The following is a 24,373-nucleotide window of genomic DNA, read 5'->3' as shown; positions in this document are numbered from 1 at the left end:
AAGAAAGAGAGAGAGAGATGCAACTGTTGTCTCTGCTCCTGCCTGTAAGGGGTCTCTTTTCTTATCAACCAGCATTCAGAGAAGCAATCCAGAGTGGCTGAATTATGCCGGGTGCTGAGGCAGCCCTGATAAGGATTTCAAGGCACATTGTCAGGACACTTGCTCTACTTGATTCCCAAAAAGGAAGGTTTCCTTTAACCAAGGACAAAATGACTGAGCTAAAATCTTGGGGGCAGAGGAGCAACAGTGAGTTGACCTACTGTGCGTGGTACCGGAGAAACTTTCTTTTTCCTCCCTTTCTTTCCAGACTTTCCCTTTAGAGGTTGTGCTTGCTTTAAAAATCAGCTCTCATGTGCCTTCTCCATTGGCATTCCTGATATTTTAGTAGATGAATAAGAATTGTGTAGTGATTGAACACATCCATGAGAGTTATACCTCCAGCATCACCCGAATGATGCTCTGCATGTGCTACAAAGTTGTATTTTCTACTGTGGGCTGCTTTACTCCCAAAGGTTTTTTTCTCTCGTGCTGTGTCTTATCACAGAGCAGAAACAAAGGAAAAAGATGGAGATGGATGGGTCCAACAGGGAGATGCTTTCATACGGCATGTGAGAAAGCGAGCTATCAGTTGCTGCAGGAGAGACAGAAAAGCCTTCTGCTAACAGGTGTGCAAATGTTTCATCTCTTCTGGTCTCTGCTGGGTAGAGCTAGGAGGCATCCCATTTGGTCTGTAATCTACCCAAAAACCTTTTTATGAGTTAGAAGATCTCCCAGAGACTTTTCGCCCATTTCAGTGGTGTGTGTCGATACCCACACATGCCTTTGTGTGGGTTTTTTAATATCTTTTTTTTTTTTCATTAAATAAGGAAACGTAAGAGAGTTTTGGATTTGGCTGTTTTTCCTGCCTTTTATTATGTGATGATGCCATCTTGTGGAAGTTGCTGAGAGCAAGAGTTGGAAACCACACCTAGGTCATGTCTATATCTGCAAGTACTGTCGCTCAGCAGGAGCAGGTTCGTGGGGTGGAAGAGCGTGGAGGATCTGCCATCCCCACTTGGTGCGTTTCAGGGGCGGGGGTACTCTGGAGCAGATCTAGTTTGGTCCTGCGGCCGCCCTTAGCAATTATCATGCATACCCAGGACCACACCTTTCTGGGGGAACTATTTTCTATTTCCATTTCAACTGAAAGGAATTCAATTCAAGTGCTCCACAATCACTCACAGGGCGGTAGCTAGGGGCATTAACTTTAAAAGCATCTCAATTCCTCTCCTCATCCTTATTTACTCCTCACCTGAATTCACATGACATAGTAGACACGCCCTTAAAGCCTTGATAACAAGGTGGGATGGTAAGCTAATGGGATCATGTGCAGGCCCTGAGAAGCCCTGGAAAGGGTGCTCTTCTGTCTCTTAGTGCAGAGGGGTAGTGCTGTTAGAGGGTTGTGCTACCCTCTTGTTCTGACTGGGAAGGTGCTCCTGGAACCAGGGGGAAAAAAAAAAAAAAGCCATACCAAAGCTCTTCTCCAGCTCTTGTACCATTAGAACATTGCCTGGTTTTCTGGACTGATACCAAGGCAGCCTTCAAGAGCTCACTCACAGAAAAACCTGCGTCTGCTCCTGAGAGTTAAAGCTTTGCTGGTAAAGCTGGGGAACCATCGATGCTTTGGGGATTGCAAAGCAAAGGAGGATGATGATATTGCTGGAGCAAGATACGAGAAATTGGTAAGAACTGACTGTACGATTCAGTTATTCTAATGTCATTAAGTTTGAACCTGCCTTGTTTTGACTCGGATCACAGACTTGGTTAACAGTTGCTGTCTTCACCAAATACTTGTTGTTTTCATAAAGCTGACTGAGCTGGTATGGTTGCTTTCAAATCCCCTCTACTCATTGAAAGAAAGCTTCTTCAAACAGAAAGGCTGTAACAGAGCAGTAGAGCCCTAAACTGACTCCATTTCACCTAGTGATGAACTGAATCCATTTATCACCCAGACTCAGCAAGCCCAAACCATGTGATCTCCTGGCAAATGCTTTCCTACCTCTGCAGTAATAGATCTGTAGCAGGCTGACATAATAGTCTGACTTTGTTGAACCACCTGCCTGTGTTAGTGGGAACTCAAACCTTAAAGCAGATGTTACTTTACTGAATTGCACGTAACCTATTTGTTTGCTTGTCTAAACACAGATCCTTAAAAGTATTTTAGTTTCTCATAATTCACTGCTTTCAGCACTGTAACATTCTTTGCATGTTGTTCTCTATAATACATTTCATTTCTGGGCTGTCACTAGATGAGTAAATGTTCATGGGTGTTTGCTTCTTGCAACTGATATTTTTAGGTAACTGAAAAATACCTTAGTTTCTTTTCTGCAAGCAGTGCAGCATCTGGTGTGTTGGTTTGCCAGCGTGGCAGACTTTCCATGCTTCTAACCCTAAATAACCTGGTAATGCCAGAGAGAATTTCTAACGGACATCAAAACGATCAGACCTACTGGGCAAAAATTTCTTTACAATTTGATGTCCCCGAACCAAGAAAAACCAGCTAAATAATCCCCTTCACCAGTCTACTTGCATTCTAAATCTCCTGCTGTTAATTTTGATGCCTATTTCACGCGGTGTACGGAGTCACTAGGCTTAAATACTTGGCCATGTTTGCTTTGCTCTGTGGAGTTTCTTGTGATTGCAAAGGGTGTTGTGGCATGTGATGAATTAACATAAGCTTCATTGATTGAGAGCAGGCAGGTTGTAGGAGTAGATATCCCTCAGACTTTGGGTGTAGGGGGTGGTTGCCCAGAAAGGGCAATGAGGGGAAAAGAAAACAGAGGAAAATGCTTGTCCCTGCTTTGGAAATGTGAATGTCTGGTTTCAACAGAGCATGGGAATGGAATAGGAAGGTTGTCAGGGAAGGACTGATACAGGCTACCCACAGCAGCCAAAGAGGTGGCCGTGGCAACAAGAAGTGAATTGATTCACCCAATACCAGCAGAGACAATGACACACAGACTGCTGTGCTCTTCGATTAGATTGGGGCTACCTCTAGATGCAGGTTTAGCAGCAGATTAAAAAATAACAGGGAGCACTAGAAATCGGTTGTCTGCAATACTATGTTCTTAGAGCTGGCCCGGCAAACCCATGTTCTAAACAACGGCTGCTTGTAGGTCAGGGTTGGTTTCACCTGTGGCTGTTCCTCACCAGGAGCTTGCATGTGGCCACTCTGTTTTGGAGAGTGCTCATCACTTATGAGGAATGAGAGCAGAAGTGATGCAGAAAGCTAGGGCACTTTCTTTAGTCGTTTTAAAATGCTTCATTGCTCCACTTACGAAATTAATTTTAACAAGCAATTAGGGCCACAAGGAAGAATGAGAAGAGAATGGTAAAAAATGCATAGAAGATTTAGATGTGTCTAAGTCCATGCGGCTGGATGATGTCCTTCCTGGAGTGGGTAAGGATTTGAGGTGACCTCCGAGTTGATGGGATTTACCTGCAGGGACTGGGGACAGGCTCTGTCCCTCTGCTCACCTGTCCCTAACAGGAAAAAGAGGAGGTTCAAGGGAATTGTAGATGAGTCAGTGTAACTTCATTTGCTGGAAGAAATGAATTAGTTATACGCTTTGCAAAAGTCTAGAGAGTAACAAGAAGATGGGAGAGAAACGGGTTTATCATGTTTGACTCATATCAAACTGATCTGGTTTTTTATATGAAGTTATAGTTGGCTCAAGGAGAGAGCAGAAGATCCTTCCTTTGAATTTTGACGGGGTTATGATAGTGTCCTAAGTGATATTCTCATAAGGAAGCTCATGATAGTAGTTTGCAATGCACAGTGAAGCTGGCTTACACTCTTTCCAGAGCGTGAGCTGCAAGGGGATGAAGCTGGATGAAGACACTCAGGTGGGGAATCAGCCATACCCAGACAGATCCTCAAGGTGTGCTGGGAGAGTGTCTGATCCCATCCCACTGCAGTCACCGGGTCTGAGCCAGTGGCTTCCTAGTGCCTGGGTCCAAAAAAAAGGAGGTTTTTAAGTCCTGAAAGCCCTCCTAAAATGAAGTGAGAGTCTTGGCACTCGGAATAGGAGTTAGGGACCTTAACGCCAGACCTGGCTGTGACTGCAGACCTCTTGAGGCTTCTTATCTCAGCATGTGGGACAGCACCACAAGAGGTCACATATAGTTTGTATGGTTGTGTGACAGGGCAGGACCATGGCTATAACATGCATTTGGGTCTGAATGTGGTACTGCAGCTGAAAACAGTCCCAGCTGTGGCACTGCCCTATAGTCCCTCTTCTTCTCTGGGATGCCACCAGCTAGGACCTGTTACAAGATGAAGCCATGGTGGCCCATCTGTGATTCCTTCAAAGGCCACACCTGCCTTTCCCTGCTGCAAAACCCCCTGTGTGTGACCCTGCGATGCCAGATACCAAAGAGCCTCAGCCTGTGACCTCCATGGCCATTTGGTCTGTAGTCCTCCAGGAACAGGTCCTACTTGGGGTGGTGGTGTGGTTGGTGCAAGGCAGAGAATTATGACTTACTGACTGCCAGGACAAAGATGGCAAAGATACCAATCACCTGCCAGAGGCGCAGCCCCCAGATCACCACCGTCTCCGAAGTGACAGGGTCCGGTTTCTTTTTTGGGGGTTCTGTGGTGGCCTGGGAAAGAGGGAGAAAAAAAAAAAAAGAGAAATGTGGTTTAAGATTTGCAAGGGTCCCTAAAACAGTCAGAATGATGCCAATAGCACAGGAGATGGTGGACCCCAGTTTACTGGTCCCCCAACAATTTGGGAATCTTTGAGGAACAGAGACTTGGCTAAAAAGCATGTATCTAAAGCTTTTGCCATTTTGAAATTTATCTGAAGTATTGCTGGTTTTCATGACCACAAAGCAAATCTTTTTGCTGTTATTTCTTAAAGTCCCAGCTTTATATAAAGAGTCCATTACCTGGCGTCAGGAGGAAATTTCTTATTTTGCATTCCTATCTTTAAAAGGTATTTTTTAAGACTCAGCTGCAAAGTACAACTTGGCTTTTTCTCTTTTTTGAAAAGACTTCTTCACAAGTTGCGCTGCAGTGGTATCTGCTCTGCTAGGGCTCGATGAGAGGGGAAGGAGGAAAAGAGCTAAACGTCGGGGCGCAATGAGAGCCAGCTGCTCTGTAAAGATGGGAAGCTGAGGGGGAGAACACAAACAGCAGGGCAGGGGTCTCACCAGCAAGACCCCATCCCACCATACCCAAACAGGGGGAGTGGGGCAAGCCCAGGGTGGCAGCCAGGGTGAGCAGAGAGCCCAGGGCACCAGACGTGTCCGTAGTGATGGGGCAGGTTCAAGGGTCAGCAGAGCCCATGGCCAGGCACAGGCAAGGCTGTAGCTCAGGCAGGGGCCAAACACTAGAGCCTTGGCTTAAAGCAGCTCTCACTGGACAGGGATCAGCCCTTGTTGTGCTATCTCACTGTTGGCCCCAGCAGCCCAACCTCCAGGAGGAGGATGCTCTGGGTGCCTGGAGAGTAATTTCTTCCTTTCTCCTGAACCCTGGAGAAATACTGCAGAAGAACTGCTAGATCAAATGTGCCAGAAGTTATTGTGTGTGAGACAGCAGTCAATGCCGACCTTTGAGTTTGGTTGTTTCTTTCTATTTTTCTCTTCGTGCTATATTGCAAGACCTGCCAGAGGAACAAGGCAGCTGCTTCCCTGGCTCAGACTGGCGTTTTGGTGCTGAAAGGTGTTGGGTCTGCTCCCCTTCTTCATGCACGTTCCCTTCCTGACCCCACATCAGTCCCTTTTTCTCTGCTCAGACTTCACAGGGCCTGAGAGGAAGACTAGGGCATGGTGCACACTTGGTTTCCACCTTCTTTAACTGCATAGTGACTGCCACAGCCTCCAGCTACCCCACTGTCTGAAGGAGCAGTGCAGGAAAGGACCAGGTAACTTGTCTGTTCTGCCTTGGCCCCACTAAAGCTGATGTAGGGGTAGAGGATTTGTCTGCTGGGCAGAGATGGCCCTGGCCAAGCCTGGCTCGCCTGACCTGCAGGCAGGGCTGGCTCTGGGTCTGCTACAAGAAAAGATGTGAATCTTGTCCCCAGTTGTCCTGTTGTGGAGCTCCTCCAGGCATGTAACTCTGAATGCCTGCAGTGTGATGTTGCCTTAAACCCCCCTTTCTAGACAGGGAATACTCCTCTGGAGGGGAGGACTCCAAAACTTGAGTAACCTGCAGTTCTGTGGTGTTGTTTCATAGCTCCTTGGCTTTAAAGATGTGAGTGGGGGTAGGATTCAACCTCTTAAATACAGGCATCTAGTCTTGCCTAAAGTGTTGTGGAGTATGCTGCATCTGCCCACCCAACAGGGCACAGGTCTTGCACCGCGTCATACGTGCCAGCTCCTGTACTCATGTCAGGTACTGTAGGACATCTCAAATGGCACTAGACTTCATAGCAATTTCACAGCAGTGACTTCGTCATCCATAGGTATGAAACAAAATTGGGAAATCTCATATCTACACCTTGCACTGTCTGCCTCATGTCGTATGAGCACCCAGTGCCTCAGTTTCCCCACTGGTAACAGAGGAACATTGCTGCTTCCTTACTTTTGCCTCGAGATATTTTGAAGGGAAGTGCCATGTGGATTTGATACAGGGACAGATACTGGAACTCATTTATAAGTTGAGAAAGGACACTTGACTTAAAACCCATTATAACTGGGGAGTGAGGAGTTGATGGACCTTTGAAGGGTAGTACAATGTGCAGGCAGCAATTCCCGCACAGCATATTCTCTAGCTGTCGAAACAGCAAAGCTGAACGTGGGACGGCTATTCGAGTTGCATTTAAGTACTGGGGTTTTCAATCATGTTGCTTCAACTCTGTAAAGTTAATGTCAGAAAGCACCGATGTCAGATTTCGGGAAATGCAAGGAAAAATGGTTCAAAATGGGTCATTTTGAGCTAGAGGCTCCAGTTCTGTAGCCCAGACTCTCACAGCTCCAGCAGTACGAGATTCATAGCAGAAAGGAGAATATACTGTAGGGAGACTAAACAACACAGACAGCATCAAGGAGTTGAGATTAAAGCTTAGACCAGGGATCCTACTGCTTTTATGTATATATAAAAAATAACAGCAATGAACAAACAGCTGTCTGAAGTGAAGAATTTAAGTAACCTGTAATTGCTGGGAGCCCTTGCACTACCTGAGAACACATTAAATGTGTAGAGACAATCCAGTTGTGCTGTGAGGTCCAGTTGTGCTGTGAGTCCAGGTCTTGGCTTCTCTCGTTTCTGCCTTCACGTGAATAAACCACGAGACTGCTTGCTGGCAAGGTGGTGCTGTTTCATTTCTTTTTATGTTGTAGCTTGCAGGTTCCTTTTGTACTTTCACGCATATATACATATATATGTATATTGTAATCTGGAAAATAATCTGAGTAGGAGACAGGATACCAAATGCCTCCGTTCCTTAAAAATATCTTTATTTTTACAGTTAAGTGGACTTTTCCTAGCTGTAAGTGTACTTTTTCTTTCAATTTGTATTTGTTTTAGGGAAGTCAATTTTTTAGTGATCTCCATTAAACAAAAGTCTTGAAATGAATTAGTAATGAATTAAAATGAAATGTAAAAAATTAGCTGAGAGAGTTCTGGTATTTTTCTTCACTCATAAATAGTACTTTTTCTAAGCAGAATAGATATAGATTAGATATAGAATAGATATTTTGAGTCACTAATGACAAGTTTGACTAAAGAAACCTGCTCTTAAATTGTCTTGTAGATGTTACGTTAAGCCTGGTTGTCATTCAGGAAAGCACGTCTTAATCAGTTAAGTTATTCAGGCTAACAAGGAGGTCTTTGAATTAAATTCTGTGGCTTGTACTATATCAAAGGTCAGAAAAGATGTGATAATGTCCTGTTTAGTGTTTGCCTACAAAAAGAGAGGGGATTTGGGTAGAGAGGGGAACGTGTCTGATGCAACATGAAGAGCGCTCTAGTTTCCAGCTCCTGAAAAGGCTCTAAAAGTGAAGTGTAAGGGGGGAATTAGAAAGCAGGTGAAAAAATTGAATAATAATCATGAGAACCTTATCTTGTGAAGATGATGTGAGCTTTCCTTACGTGATTTAGTGGTGATTTGGTTAGTACTTCAGATGAGGTGAATTGCAACCGCAGCTCCACTGACTATTGAGTAGATCTTCAAGATCTATGGGAGAGTCTGGGGCAAATACCCTTACAGATACTAGCCTTTGGTAGAAGAAACTTCTCTGGAGTGACCATTTAGATGAAAACTGGACAAGGATCTGACGGCCTCCATAGTAGCTATGTGTTGGACAAACAAGGTACCTAAGTCTCATTGCAGATCCAGTCCTTAGTTCTTGTGTGCCTCAGTTCCCCATCTCTGAAATGGGGTTGAGCACGTTTCACAGGTGTTTTAAGAGGACGAATGTTACCAGTCAAATAAGTTGTCTAGACCAACTCTTGTGATCCCAGTGCAGTGATGATACGGTAGGGTCACACATACCAACAAGCAGGAGTTATTCTCTTGGCTGATGGCTTAGAAAATCAGAGGTTAACAACCCCTCACTGCCAATGAACTTCACGTTATGATGCGTTGTGGTGCAGCAAATCACAGACTTAATGTGATGTTTCAGAAGGGTTGTTAGCAAATCACCTTACTTGCCTTATATGCGAATGTAGGATCTGATCTGAATTGGCAATAGCCTTTTGATAGAAGCTGAAAACACTTCATGCCTAAAAAAAATCTCCTAAACGGGCGCATCTGATTCCCTGCAGTGCCCTTCCTTTCTCAGCCCATGAAAGTGCTGTTAAAACACAGCTGTAATGGATACCACAGAGTGAACTGGAGAGCATTCAAATTCAAAGAATATTGTCTATTTGTGCAACACAAATCATATTTTAGTCTCTTCCTAACGAAGGATGCTTCCCGCTGTGTCTGGAGTGCTTTGTCTCCCAGGGGCATCCTGTTCAGAATCCGTCTGTGGTGAATAGGATTGTTGTCTGAGCCAGTCTCTTCCAAGCTGTCTTGGCTACTCGGCACCACCCGGCCACACCTCACTGCAATTTGTGACAGCCACCCTTCTCCCACAGCGCAGGGACTGGCCATGGGGCACCTAGTGCTCAAAACCCAGAATTGCTACAGGTGAACTAAGGGAGAAAGAAAGTCTGGTCGGAGTGGTGCGGTCTTGTAGAGGCATCCGGGACAATCAAAGAGGTAGGAATCTGTGATACTTGACACTGAAAGATCATAGAATCATTAAGGTTGGAAAAGACCTCTAAGATCATCAAGTCCAACCATTGACCCAACACCACCATGCCCACTAAACCATGTCCCTAAGCGTCTCATCTACACGTCTTTTCAATACTTCCAGGGATGGGGACTCAACCCCTTCCCTGGGCAGCCTCTTCCAATGTTTAACCACTCTTTCAGTAAAGACATTTTTCCTCACGTCCAATCTAAACCTCCCCTGGCGCAACTTGAGGCCATAGAAAAGATCTCCTTTTTCTGCTCCTTACAAAGCATCCAGCAATAAAAGTAAGAAATTGAAGAAGCTGCAGCAGACAGCAGCCCTGGGGAGGGATCAGGGCACCCTTTTAGGTTCAGAAAACTTTGTCTAATTAGAAGTGCTGACCCCAGAGATCTAAGTTTACTTCCTGCCTTGGATTCAGCTTTCCTTACTTAATACTCATCCTGGAGTTAACCTCTAGGATAGTCTCAATCTGATTCAGAGGAGACACTTCATTAGCAGTGCTTGGTATGATTTTGCCATTTTGCGAAGCTCAGCTCTCCAAAGGATGGGTCTTTTCTTCCAGACTTTTCTTCCAGACTTGTCTCTGATGGACAACTGGGAAAGGGAGCCAGATATTAAGAGGAAAACTGGTGAGAAAAGGAAATTGTGGGGTTTCTGCTGGAACTGCATATCTGGGTAATTCTTAAGTGCACATCAAGAAGGGAAAAAGAGATAAACAGGGATGTGGTTGGTGTTAGTCCTGCCAGGGTCATACCAGGTGGGAGCAGAGGTGAAGGGTTAGCTGCGTAGATGGCTGGAGGTTTAAGGCTGACTGTAGTTATTGCTCTAGACTGTCTTAGGAGCAAGTCTGCAAAGGACCATAACGATAGTGCAGGGAGGGGAGCTGCAGCTCTGGAGGTTGTCATGCACGTACTGCCTGCTCAGTTGAGCCTTGCACATTGCCAATAGTCCTTCCTTCCATCTGCCTTGCTCTGGCACTTGCAGGCCTGTGTTGCACAGAGAAACACAATGCTACATGCTTTCTTGACTGTGGTGGAACACTCAGTGCGAGTGGTGGTCTGCTACAAAGAGTCCCAAGATAAGAGACAGGCTGTAGCATTACGCTACATCCAAGAAGTGTGTTTTCTCGTGAGGGTCTGCTCTGGAGAGACCCATGCTTGTGTGTATATTCCCTATACGCAGTGGAGAGCAACCCCTTGTGGGTCGTGTACCTGGTTCCGTCTTATGACCAGCCATGGGGTATCTCATGCACCAGAACCTTGATGATCTTCAGCAGGTTGTTTTACTTTACAGTTAATAATTAATCAGCAATAACCGTAAGTGTCGTGTCCTCAAAGAACCCAGAATAAATTAAAAAAGAATGCAAACGGCAGATCTGAAGGCGAGGGAGCAAGAACCCACCTTCGGCTCCATGGCTTGGAAGTGATGGTACCGGTTTTCTACAGCACACAGTTTTTGAGTCCTGAATGCTGCCCTCTGTGCCTGTCTCCAGCAAGAGTCAAGAGTGTGATGTGTTCATTTCTTTGTGTGACTTCTGTATAGGATTGACTCTGCAGCAGCAGCATAATTGTAATCAGAAGCAGCAAACCAAAGTCAGAGTCTGCATTGACAGTGTTAGGCACAGAGCTGTGGGACAAGGGACCCTTGCTGCTTTTGCCTGCTGAACCTTGCAGTGTTAATCTCTTTGCTGTAGAGATCTCAAAGCACTTGATGCATCATCCGTGTTCAACAGAAGCAATATTCCCAGTTCAGAGTAGAGTAGCTGAGATGGGCAATTAAAAAATATTCTCAAGATCATGGCACAGATAAATAGCTCTCTGGGAAACGGAATGAATTATGGGATCCTCCTCTAACTGCTGCACGATTTATGTAGAAACCTTCACAGAGATGGAACATGAAGTAGGCATTATTTTGATGTTTAAATGTTCTCCAGTCTAAGTGATGAAGGAATGAGGAACAAACTGTTGGACTAGTAAAAACATGGGGAAGGTGTAAATAGGCAGAAAGGTAAGGGATGTGCTGACATGTCGGGTGCTACAGCAATTTTGTGACTCAACAGGAGGACAGCCTAGGACTCTGGATCACTGTAGAAGCATGCACTTACCATCAGTAGCAGGAAGGCTAGTGAATGGAGCATTTGCTATGAGTTTATGGACAATTCTGGAGGAAGTTGTGGATAAGGAATAACCTTAAACAAGGCTGCACTTGCACAGGAGGGAAGAAACAACAAGGTTGTGTCAGAAATAGTGTGGCCAGCAGGAGGAGGGAAGTGATGGTGCCCCTGTACTCGGCACTGGTGAGGCCACACCTCAAATACTGTGTTCAGTTTTGGGCCCCTCACTACAAGAAGGACATTGAGGTGCTGGAGCGTGTGCAGAGAAGGGCAACGAGGCTGGTGAAGGGTCTGGAGAACAAGTCTTCTGAGGAGCGGCTGAGGGAACTGGGGTTGTTTAGCCTGGAGAAGAGGAGGCTGAGAGAGCTCATCGCTCTCTACAACTCCCTGAAAGGAGGTTGTAGCGAGGTGGGGGTCGGTCTCTTCTCCCAAGTAACAAGCGATAGGATGAGAGGAAACGGTCTCAAGTTGCGTCAGGGGAGATTTAGGTTGGGTATTAGGAAAAATTTCTTCATCAAGAGGGTTGTCAAGCCTTGGACCAGGCTGCCCAGGGAAGTGGTGGAGTCACCATCCCTGGAGGTATTTAAAAGACGTGTAGACGTGGTGCTTAGGGACATGGTTTAGTGGTGGACTTGGCAGTGCGAGGTTAATGGCTGGACTCGATGATCTTAAAGGTCTTTTCTAACCTAAACAATTCTATGATTCTATAAGATCTCTACCACTTCCCTCGGTTTCACAAAAGCTATTGATGTGAACCAGTACATAAAGTAATGTAGCAAAATATATTGCAAATTTAAGACAAAAGTGCAAAGGGAAAAGGCATGAAGCAAGACTGCTGCAGAGTCTTGACCATTCATGCAGATACTTTGGTTTAACCACTGTAACTTTTCTTCATATTCTTAGAGTGAGCGTTGAATGCTAGGGCTGAAACATGCAGTGAAATTACTGTGGTGTAATGGTCAAGCTACCACAGCTTAGCAAATTAGCACATATAAGCTGATTTATGGCAACTGCCTGTGTGTGCGCACTGGGGCTTGGTAACAGATGTCTAAGTTTGCATTACTACGCGTGCTGACCAGACAAGGTGTCCAAACTCTTAAGTGGGTTGAAAGATGCAACACTGGCCCACATCTGGTCCTCTTAGCTTTTGGAGATGACACATACAGTGGGGGGAAAAAGCATCTTAATGAAAGTAATTCTTAGTAGCTTTAAGAAATTGGACCTGCTGATCTGTGCTTGGCAATAAATGTCAAGATTGGATTGGGGACAAAAGGAAAAGATGTAAGGAGGTGAAACACAGCAGAGATGAAACTGGGACAAGGCAATTCTTATGCAGCCCTGTGTAGAGGGAAAAAAAAACCCCAAACCCTGAAGCTGGTATTCGCAGTTCCATCAAAGGTGAACTTGTGCCCTTGGCCACCAGTGTGGTCCAGAAGTGGAAGATGGACAGATGGATGAAGAGGTTACGTTTGGTATGAAGGCTTAACAGCATTGCTCTATCTATGCAAGGCAGTTGCACTAAACAAAAGACTCCGGAAGACTGGAGGCAGTAAATAAAACTTCTGCAAAAGGTATCAGGCTTCAGAGGAGTCATCTTTAGATGAAGGAAGATGTTAGGAACACAGAAAATGCAGGCAAGGTGCAGCATTAGCAACACTCGGGTAACAATTCAACAGGGAAAGACCTTTGAAGGCAAGCAGATGAGAAGATACGAAAGAAAATGATGCAAACACACCTTAGCCTCACTACAACGTTGCTACCACTTAGTTGCCGGGGCAGTGCCTACAGGAGTATGAAAAAGTTGGGGCTCCAGGAGGAAAAAGAATTGAGCAGAAAGGAATAACAAAGAGGCTCGGGGCTGAAAGAATGTATAATCATGTCTTAGAAAAGATAAACTTATAGCTTAGCTTAGGCTACTAAACTTAAATGTAAATGTAAAGGAAACAATGACGTAGGTCTTTGGTAAATATTCCATGTAATATTTATGGAAGACCTGCACTCTCTGGAGCAGCAGCTGGAAAACAGGCAGAGTACAGCACAGTGCCTAAAATAAGATTTGACTGCTATGTTTAGGGAAGTGAAACCAACCCCTAGCCAATACCAAAGATGAATATTGAGACCAAAGATGGGCTGCTGATTGGGGTGTCTTTTGCAGGACAGTGGAATAGCTCCTTAGTCTCTGACTGCATTGACTACATCTCCCATGGAAGCTGAGGCACCCACGTCACTTGTTGATGCCAATACTGTAGACATGTATTTTTGTGTCTTAACCTTCAGGCTAAATCTTTCCCTCTAAAGAAAATGCATCTACCCTTACTTAGGTGCTTAAAAATGGGTGGTACAAGTAATTAAGCCTACGCTATTTGTTTGGAGGTTATTTATGACTGAGAGAAAGTGGGCTATTCGTCCCATTGAGGAAACTTACCTAGATCTGATGAATAAATTATTATTTCTCTTCAGAGATTATTAGCGGAGCCTACAGTGACTAGCTCAGATTTGGGTGTCCAGTTTCTAGATGCCCAATTTAGAGCGGGTAAATCCCACCCTTGACATCCAGCTCTTTGCCTGATGTCTGGGAGTAGCAGCAGGGAAGAGAGACAAGGGGATTTTGGGATGTCCTAGAGATCAAGTGGTTCCCCGGCAGAAGCTGGAACAGGGACTGGTGGCCCATTATTGCCCCGCGCTTTGGTTTTCCAGTGACTCAGACCCTATAGAGCTGTTTGGGGTGGGGGATCTAAAGTAGGAGACCAGGCTGGACCATGTTCACAATACCCTGGTCTCTCTTGTGCTTTATCACCCACCACGGCAGGTTCCCCTAGCTGTGGAGGCACAACGTCTGCTTCCAGTGAAGACCGGACTATGCCAAAGACTTGGCACCCAAACCCTGTGGGATGGCATGTCCCCAGGTGTGGTGGAGCCCAGACATGTTTCCCCTATCCCAGCGTGTCTCAGACTGCACTGAAGAAAGGATCTCTGCGCCGGGTGCTGGCATCACCTTTGCAGCTTCTCCAAGTGCCCAGCAAGGGCTGGGAGGAGGCAGAAACCGCTCTGTAAGGAGCTGGATCTGAACTGAATTTGGACACTCAGGGCTGTAAAAGATCAACTAAACCCCAAAACACTAAATCATTCCCAGGCAAGTTGCATTTTTAGGTCAGAACAGTTTGACACTGGCTCTTCTAACTACAGAAAAAAAAAAAGATAATATGAATGATTGCTTTGTTTCTGATTCATTTCAGGCAGGCAGAAACTGTCAGTGGTGATGGGGGGGGAAGCGGGGGTATCATCCCCAGCGGAAAAGGAGGTAGCTGCTGGAGACAGGAGTTTTATTCACTTCATTGAGAAGGAGAGAAAAAAATTGTAAAAGGCGCTGCTTTTCAAGGTTTTGTGTTTTTTTTTTTTTTTTTAAATGCCCCTTCTAATTAGGCTTGACTGGTGTTGCTGCTTTCCCTGCAGCATGGCTGGGCTTTGAAAAACTAACAATGTTTATTCCTAATTGCATTTGATTACGCATATCTAAAGGCCACAGATGGTTTGGGAGGACTGAGCTTTAAGTAAATGCACCTGCGCACTCTCTCCCTTCCACTCCTTCCAAATAACAAGAAGGAGATGGACAATCTGACAATGGACCTCCACGCAGGCAGAACTTAGTGAGGCCATCAAAATCCTCTGCAGTGATGGGGAAACCCTGGCAGGGTCCAGATGCAACATTGAAAATACAGTAATGATAATTGATCTGTGGCTTCATGGGCCAAGGGCCGATGTAATAGGATTATGTATCTAGGAAAAAAAGCCTGATTGTAATGACTTAATATAAGTGTGATAGCTGGTAAATCTACTAGTGTTAAATTATGGTGTAGATATATCTGTTGCCCTGGTCGTGAGGCTTGCTTGTACCAGGGCTGCTCCTGGGCTGGCCAAAGGACACCTCTTGTGGTCTCAGACCACCAGCCTCCCTTGTTCCCAATGGGAACCTGATTTCTTTTTCATACCTGGACCTGTTCATAGTCCTGTGAACAACAGCTTCAGATTGAGCACTGATGCCTTTTCATCTGAGAGTGATAGCAGTCACACAATAGCCTCTTTAGCATAGCTGTAGCATTTAGGATAGTTGTCTATTAGCAGAGGCAATAGATTTAGTTATAGATGCAATCTCTCTGCAAATAATGAAAATGTTCTGAGAGCATGTCTAAGTTTTTCCTTAACGTTTATGTGGGTTTGGGTCTGGGAGGGTCCAGTGACTTTGCATACTTTCCGTCCCTCTCGCTTGACCCTGTCTCCTCAGACAGACCATGACAAGGAATTTTCCAGAAAATAGCTTTTGTAACTTTCTACAATATTATGAATCCAGCTGCCCCAAAATACTGGCATCTTCTTTAAACATACCATTCTTAAAGCTAACACTTATCTCCCAGATCATCATGTGTGTTGCTTGTGTGCGTCCTCCTGAACTATTATTTTCTTGTTTGTTCTTTTTATTGTCAGCTATTCAGTTAAATCTATGCATCCACATGGGAAATCAACCTCAGGAGTCCACTATAACTAATCAGTAATTTTACCTGCCTTCATTTAAACTACAATCACACATGAGCGTTTTTAGATTACTGCATACAGCATCACATCCATGACATAAGAAAGATGGGGACAAACTTTTTAGCAGGGCCTGTTGCGACAGGACAAGGGGGAATGGCTTTAAACTAAGAGGGGAGATTCAGACTAGATATAAGGAAGAAATTTTTCACGCTGAGGGTGGTGAAGCACTGGCAGAGGTTGCCCAGAGAGGTGGTGGATGCCCCATCCCTGGAAACATTCCAGGTCAGGCTGGACGGGGCTCTGAGCAACCTGATCTGGTTGAAGATGTCCCTGCCCGTGGCAGGGGGGTTGGACTAGATGACCTTTAGAGGTCCCTTCCCACCCAAACTATTCTATGATTCTATTCTATGATTCATTTGGAGCCTACAGATGAGGGTTACTGTCCCTTGAGCCCAACAATATACAGCTAAGTGTAGTATAAACTGAAATCCACTTAACACCCTGTGTATTAAATATATCATTTGTCTATATGGCAATTTGAAAGTGGAAGGACTTGGAAAACATCTGAAAGTCTTTAAATAACCCCTCACTTTTTTTTAAATGGCCTTCAATTTATCTTGCAGTGATCTTCTTACCCAACTCTATCAGGATCTGCCTTTGTTCCACTGAAGTTGTTCATAACTAGTAGAAAAGATTAGGGTGCTTTTGTTTTGGTTTTTTTCTCCCTATTCTCAAGTCTGTGTTGCAGCTTTTCCAAGGAGTCCAAGCTAGAATGACAGAAGATCAGAAGTATCTTTATTTTTCTTGCTTTTATTATGGACACTTGGTAGAGAGAAGGGGCAACTTTTTCTGGTCTGATAAAGCTTCCGAAGAGTTTCTTTTATGTGACTTCCTAGGACAGAGTTTCACCTCCTGACTGGGAAGCTTCAAACTTCAATCTAGAAACCAAGAGCTTAATAAAGGTCTAACAGGTGCAGAATTTGACTCAATAAGGGGATAACTGACTAAACCACATGCTACATCCCAAATACATTATGTGTCTTCCCACCTCAGTGTCCAACTTCACGCCCAGTCCAGGTCTCTTAAGAGCTGACCTGATGCAAGTTATCCTGATTGTTTTCTCTCTGAGGAATACGTTACATCTGGGGTCAGAGCACCCTGTGACAACCCATGGGGTTGATGGGCCTAAACTTCACCCAAAGGAGGTGGTCCGCTGCTATAAAACAGCAGGTCCAGTTTTCAGACTGCTTTGTTTGTTTGTTTCTATCTAGCCTGATTTTCTCCCACAGACAGAAAGTTTTATAACAGAAGAGAAAACCCAGGTAAATCAAGTGATGGCTGAGAAAAGCCTTGGGATAAGAATGAGAAGACAATTATGTCAATTAGGAACTCAGTAATGAACCACATGGGCTTGACTGGGAAAATGTGGTCTATTCTAGCTGGTTTATCAGTCCTTAGTATCAATAAAGTGGCTCAAATAAGCATAGAGATTTCCCTGTGCTTTCCCAAAGCAAAGTCCTGATGGTTTTCCTGTTATGCTGCAGAGTAGACTATTCCTTAAGCTGATTACAAAATAGTCATAAAACGTTATGGTGCTAATTTTCAGCCCTGGCCCAAAAGACGGCCGAATCTAAGAAGTGACAGGGTTTATATTGGCCTTTATAAGAGGAAATTTCTGTTCTAGAGGTACTGGAAGTGTTGATGTTCCTCTCTCCTTAACTTGTCCTGATTCTGTTTCCAGAGCGTCCCTTGGGCTTGTCGAAGGTCTGATGGACAAAACTGGTAGTAATATGAACTGTACAATCGCCTCGTCCCTTTTTCCCTGTGTAAGCTGCCTGCTTCTTGAAATGCATACTTTATCCTAGCTGGGGCTCTTGGACAAATGATGGGAAAGGTGGAAAGCTAAGCAATGGGCCAGTGCTATATGCATTTCAGGCAATGGGTGTTATTTTATGGGAGCTAACTGCATTGTCTGAGCAGTCCTGTGCAAAGGGGAAAAAAAAGCCAAAGTCATGCTCTCTTGTTCTTCGGTCTTCTTGGTGCTAGAGCATTGGTGTGATGCTGGAAAAGAGCCTTTTCCCATTCTTCTAAGTGTTTATTTAGCACTCAATGTCTGAGCATGTGAATGCATTTTAAAGCTTGAGATATGGAGGCGCTGAAGGGTGCCCAGGTAGAGCTACGTGGGTGTGTATCTTCACAAACCTGTACAGACTACAGTTGAACTTGGGCGAGGGGCTCCTGGGGAAGAGTCCACAGCTCTGGGTGAGGTGCAGGAGGTCTCTCTGCAATGCATCTTACAGGAGGACTCCTGGTGCACTGGATGGGGCAGCGTCCAGGGCAGCCCATGGAGCTAATTCCAAATTTACCCAGTGCCAGGGTAGCTCGCTAATCCTTGGACAGTTAACTTTCAACCTGGGGGACTGAGAATTCTTCCAAAAGGCCTGCGAAAGAGGAAAGCTTTTTGCCAATGCAATTAGATTCACTATTCAGAGGCTTTTATTGCCTCTTCACTCCTAAGTGGAAAGTGCACATGAACCTGCACGTTTGAAAACACTTGAACACCATTAAACAAGAGCATCTTCTTGGTTTTTTTTTACTTCTCCTTACTGTGTGGGGTTTTTTTGTTTTGGTGGGGGGTTTTTTTGAGCTCATTGAAATGCTCTGATGTCCAGCCCCTTTGACCTTCTCTCTGTTTGCTTTGGTGGGCTGGCTTAGCATAAACTGAATTATTCAGGATAACTACATTGTATAATTATTTGAAGTAAAAAGTCCTTGCAGAGCTTCGGAGCAGCCTGTAATTCGTCTGCTTTTAGAAATACAGAAACTGACTGTTCATCTAATCTCTTTTTTGGATACCTGGTAGTTAACCTGCCGTGCAGCTTGTGTTTCCAGATGAGGTTTGCTCCCTCTGACGTGCTATAAGAAGTAGACAAGTTTTCAAGAAAGTCTGGTGTAAGTAAAGCAGACCATAAAATTACACCTGTTTTATAACAATTTTCATAGTTTTGCCGTTTATCTTTGTTTCGTTTTGTCGTGAGGACAATTCCTGTAAAGTGTGTGGCTGTGAAACGTAATGAAAGGGAACATCTTCCTGGTGGGGTGGATGCCGTGTCTGCACGTCGCCCTGGCTTCAGCAAAGCGTGCTTTGTGAAATGTGCACCCGTAAGAGAAAGTTCTGCCTCGCTTGTCACCTTGAGAGCTGCTGTAGGCTGAACGGCTTGGAAAAATGTGGAAAAATGTCTACAGCAGAGTGCGTGTGAGTTTGTAAAGGAGCTTTAGGTTCCTGTTTGCCTTGCTGGGGATGTTATGCTGTGGTCAGATAGGATGGGTTGGTAGACCCATTTGAAAATCCTGAATTATGTAAATTTAAAATGAGACAACCAGAGGGTCAAGGCAGAAGATGGACCACGGGGTGGGGATATGAACTCAGCACGGTTATCATCGTCTCTGATGTGTTGGTGATGAACTGCTAAAGTCTGCAGACCTGAAGGCTGCGGAGATCAGACCTGGTTTGATGTGAGGCCAGGTGAGGGGCAGGGCACCCAGGGATACAAAGTTTTAAAATGCTGAAAAAAATCTTTTCTTATGCTAGCCTTTTCGAGCAGTTTAGCTAAACTCAGAAATCTGAGCAAAGCAAGCTCTGCTGCAAGAACGCGCCGCTCATCGGCACACGGCACTGGGGCTCTGACCCCAGAGCAGCGCAGCAGCTGCCTCTAACACGGATCAGGCCTTAGGAAAAGCGATGAAGAAGTTGAAAATGGCCGGGCTGCAAAATTTTTGCCAGCTGTAAGTCTGGGGGGCTGTCCTTCCAGGCAGGATTCTCACTTCTGAAACTGCTGGCAATAGGCGATAACTGCTACCAGGGCATAGTCCTGGGTTGTGAAGCTGCTCTTCCCTCCTGGTTCATCCCAGCCTTGCTGTAGGGAGCTGGGGCCATGGGAGCACGTAGTCATCCTCAGGGGAAAGCTCTGAAACTGAGCTGTGGGCAAGGAACATCACCTCAAAAGTTAACGTTTTGGCTGAACTGGAGGAAACGAGGGAAGGCAGAGGAAGAAAAATGCAGCCCAAACGTTTAACTCGGGCAGGTACATCGAGGGACAGGATCACCTGGGTCGTGCCTGGTCCTTCTCTTCTCTCCCTGAGCCTCTGCTGTGGGGCACTTGTTGGACACACAGTACTGGGCTAGAAAATGCTGTGCTCTGACTTGGGCCCTTTGCACTGTGTCAAGTTCTCTTTGGGGCTTAAAGCAGCCCTTAAGTGCCAACTGTCCTCAGCAGCAGCTATTGGCATTTTAGAAGTGCCTTCTTTCTAGTGCTGGGCCTGTAGAAAGCAACAAGCATCTCCCAAAGAAGCCTCTAACTCCTTGGAGCCACCTTAAATTCCCTGCTGTCTGCCCTACCTGTCCTCCCTGGGTAACACGCATGGAAAAAACATGATTCCTGGACACCGCCGACCCCCCAGTCTGTAAAGCAAGATGCTCCTTACCTCGATTAACTGTGCCATGGCAGCTCTCGAGCAGAACAAGAAGAGGGAGGAAGATGTCGCCCAGGAGAGAGGATGCTGCAAGGGTGGATCCCACGCCATCTTCTCTTTCCAGTATATCTCCGACTTCTGCGCTGTAGCCCAAAGCAGGGGAGGTTATGAATAACCCAGCCAGCTCTCAGCAGCGTTTAGCATTTACCAGAAGCGGTTGTGTGCTGTCCTGGCCCTTCTTTACTGCCTTCCTTTCTAAGCCAGCAGCCACAGAGCTGACGCCAGGGAGTCATTAATTAATTAGACTGGTGTCGCTTACAGAGTGCTCTGCTGCTCCTCAAGCCGGGCTTCATGAAGGGGGGAACGCAGGGAGCAAAGTAGCACTCAGAGCTTTCGCTGCTCCCCCAGAGGAAGGTGATTCACTCATTAAAACCCTGACTTTGCACTTTTTTTTTTTAACAGCTGCCTGACTGATTCCAGCTCTCTTGTTCTTGTTTTTCTCCTGGCCTGTTGAGAGAATTCTCTTCCCCTAATGAAAAAGGGCTGTAAGCCAAGCAGATGCATCATCAGCATCATAGCTACCCTATGCTAGCAGAGTCCAGTGTTACTAGAGATGAGTATTTGGCATCTCGGGATTTTAAAAGCATCTTTCATCCCTGAAGGATCTTGTGGATGTGTCGCTACAGTCTGCAACTTCACCTGGACTTGATCTCTGAAGGGAGCTGAAGGCAACTGGGAAGAGCATGTGCATAGCAGGCTGTAGAAGCTAAAGCTTCAGGGCCACCATCTCCAGCTCAGCTCTGCTCAAAGGGATCAAGAAAGCTATCTGAATCAGATGGGTAGGGAAAACGCAGCTTGAGGGGTTTGAGAGGGCATGGGACACTCAGCTGGACTGTCCTTCCACCAAGGAGCAAACAAAACCTTCGGCCACAGAGCGAAAAAGAGAGTCAGGAGGAGAGTGACTGGATGAACCAGGCTTACTATATTCTCCCATACTCATAATTTCTTGTAGTATTCTTTACTGGGAGAAGCCTGGGATTCGAGGTGAGAAAACAAGCGATGAGATCTGGGAGGACCTAGTCACTTCTGCTACTGTGTTCTAGTACTTGTAGAGACATAAGCACAATTTCAGGAAAAATAGCCCCATAGCAAATTAATATTTTACAAGCTCAAATAGGCAGGCCAGCTTTAAGGTTCGCATTACTGATGAGATTATGAAGATTAGAGGAGGGGTGGAATGATGCCAACGTGTGCATTGCTTTGGATGAAAAGCAGCCGTTCGGTTCTCTGCTGCATTTGTGCTCGCTGCAGACTTACACGGTGAGTGTCAGCTGCTGCGGTCCCACGCGTGAGATGATGGGAAACCGTGTGCTCAGAAAATCGGTATAAGAATTGGGTGCGGTGGAAAGGGAACGCAGGATGCTGTGTTATGAGGTCTCATCAGCAGACAACAGACGGTGGCAGCATCGAGGCAGGGAATTACGCATATGACTCAGAAGTTGTGCAGCTTGGTCCTTCTTTCCCCAATGAAAATCCAGTCTGGGGCTCTGAGATCCCAAGCAGTGGTTTGCCGAGCTGGTTTTAATGTTTTTCAGCTTGATTTCTTAAGGAAATGGGGCTTTTGGACATGATACTTTGCTTGCCCCTCTCCTTCTCCCTTCACCCTACCTTCCCTCCTCTGGACTTCTATAATTTGCTGTTGTTTTCATTCAGCTGAAATTGGCCAAGGGATAAAGGTCTGGGAGAATATTGAATTTCTGTGCATTTCATTTAAAAAAGTATGCCATTGGGTAAAACATGAAATCAGCTGTAGTCCCCATGGAAGGAAGAAGGACAGTATGTGGACAATTCCTGCTGGACACCAGAGGATCCACGCTGGGCAGAGATGCTGTGACCAGCCGAGCCATGGGGAGCTTTGGTTTGTGCCTGCATCTTGCTAGACACCAGCGAATGCAACCACAGGGCATAAATCCACGGCAAACTGGGCTGCCAGTCCTGCTGCTTACGGGACTGCTTCCTTTTAGAAACCATTGTCTAAGCACCAGTCTGTTTAAAAGGAGCTTGTGGAAATGAACCTGCTGCGCCCTGGGTCAAACACGGTATGAGCTCCCTAAGCCTCTGGGCTGCTATTTCCAGCGTGCAGTTTATTATTAGTGCCTTGCCCATGGGCTGGGGTTCAACGCTGCTCCCATCCTTTTATTTGCGGGTTCTCAAGAGGTGTAGTTTTTTGGTGTTTTGTTTTTTTTAATGCACCGGGCAAGTTAGACTGTGACTTTCCTGTAGCTGACGGGGAGGTGTCTCCTCTCTGTGTGCTCATGAACCAGGCCTGCCGTGGCATCAACCCACTGCTGGACAACACTTGTGCCAAGAGCTATGCAAAAATAGCACAAACAAACCGGATCGGGGTTTTTTTTTCCAACCTCCAGATTTCTTACTCTATAAGTCACTGAAGTCACTATAATAAGTCACTCTATAAGTCACTGAAGCTGAGTGCCTCCTTTAGTTTTCAGGAAAAAAAAAATGTGGATTTCTGCAGACTCCAAACCTTTCAGCACTTCATAACTTCATTTCAGCTTCTTTCCTTGGGACAATTTGAAAATACTTGGAGTAGCTCAGAGCAGAATCTCCTGCTGGGATTTTAAGTTATAAGATTTCATGTTGGCCTTCTATTCCTTTGAGCTTTCAGAGTTCTTTTTTGGGGTTTTTTGTTTGGTTTTTTTTTTTAATTTTCTTTCATGACAAGGAGGACAAACAAACTCTTTATATGCAAGCATCTACTTCTAATTTGAGGGCTGACCCCTCGAGCTGGATATTTTATGAAGAGAGAGGAAAAAAAAGTGTTGCAAAACTTCTGAATTTAGCAACAGTAAGGAAGCGGGCTTTGCAGAGTGAGGGGAAATAGTTGTCTCTTCCCATATACAGCCCTACCAGCAACGACCCCTCAACGGATAAAGTTACTCATAGCCCACATTGCACATGCTGTTATGTACTCACCAATTAGTGGATGACCATGAGTCTCTTAGTGAAACCACAGGCGCTGTTAAACTTGTCAGCTTCCTATTTATAGCTTGTGCCTTTTGCATCCTCTTGGGAAATAAATGAAATGTGGCTCTTGCTAAACGTGTCACCTCGCCAGTCACTGCGGTGCTGGTGGTGTTGCTACGCAAAAGCACGACAATGCCGTTTGGGAGAACGTCGCAGTCCTGAACCACGCGAGTTTGCTCAGTGCGGCAGCGAGAGCCCCAGGGGTCAAACCGCTGAAAGGGGATGTGGCTCTTGCCTGCCTCCCCCCATCCTTTGCTGTCTGCCTACGTTTGAGCTGATGGGCAAATGGACGAAGAGCCACGGGGGACTTGAGGTCTGGTCTCCCAGGAGATGCACCGAGCACGTAAGAAGAGAGCAGGGAGGTGAGTCTCCTTGCTTTATTCTGGCTTTATTGATATCTGCCAAGTAGCTGGGATTTCTTAACAGAGGTTTCTAATGCAAACGTCTTTTGTGAGAGGGCTCCTGAAGAAAGAAGTTGTGTGTCCTGCGTGTGCTCGTGCTCACTTGTGTCGTAAAACTGTTTGCAGGCACTGTTGACGGAAATCCAAGACTGACACGGTGGGTGAATTTTGTGCACGTCACAGCTCTGTTACGCTGCTTGTTTTCCTGGGTGCACGTTGATTTCTTTCCTCCATGTGCTTCGAAGCACCTTGAAGCTGCGGTAATTATAGGGTGCAGGGTTACAGTGTTTGGAGAGAAATAACCCTTTGCCATGCAGAATACACGTTCCTGAATGAGTGGGGATAAGGGATTTGGGGGAAGATGGAGGGTCTCCTTTCCTGCCCGAGTGTGGGATCATCTCTGTCCAACCACCCCCAGAGCCCCCATGTCCTCCAGCAATCACTTCCAGGCTTTCTCTGCTCTCCTCACTCTTCCCCCAGAGCAGTGAGGTCCCAAGCCCATGTGCTTGCCTGGTCTCCTGGGCGTCTGGAGATTTCCAGGGAGACCAGGCTCCCAGTTCCCCACTGCTCTTCAGCCCAACTGTAA

At 45.7% G+C, this 24,373-nt stretch overlaps 2 protein-coding genes across 2 annotated transcripts in view; one reads left to right on the top strand and one right to left on the bottom strand.

Annotated features, from left to right (window-relative positions):
* TMIE (transmembrane inner ear) overlaps window positions 1-24,373 on the bottom strand; it is a 41,325-nt gene that overhangs the window by 16,617 nt on the left and 335 nt on the right. Inside the window, exons 2-3 of the mRNA XM_076332127.1 lie at window positions 20,354-20,484; window positions 4,524-4,641 (exon numbers count right to left, since the gene is read on the bottom strand). Coding sequence (XP_076188242.1) covers window positions 4,524-4,641; window positions 20,354-20,452 — 217 coding nt within the window. The 5' untranslated portion in view covers window positions 20,453-20,484. The remainder of the gene's footprint in view (window positions 1-4,523; window positions 4,642-20,353; window positions 20,485-24,373) is intronic.
* Window positions 23,502-24,373, top strand: part of ALS2CL (ALS2 C-terminal like) — a 51,801-nt gene continuing 50,929 nt past the window's right edge. Inside the window, exon 1 of the mRNA XM_076332087.1 lies at window positions 23,502-23,748. The gene's annotated coding sequence lies outside the window, so the exon portion shown is untranslated. The remainder of the gene's footprint in view (window positions 23,749-24,373) is intronic.

This window comes from Aptenodytes patagonicus, chromosome 2, assembly GCF_965638725.1.
Source record: "Aptenodytes patagonicus chromosome 2, bAptPat1.pri.cur, whole genome shotgun sequence".
In the NCBI taxonomy this organism is placed as follows: domain Eukaryota; kingdom Metazoa; phylum Chordata; class Aves; order Sphenisciformes; family Spheniscidae; genus Aptenodytes; species Aptenodytes patagonicus.
Note: the sequence above shows the minus strand (reverse complement) of the source record. Positions and strands in the feature narration are given on the sequence as shown.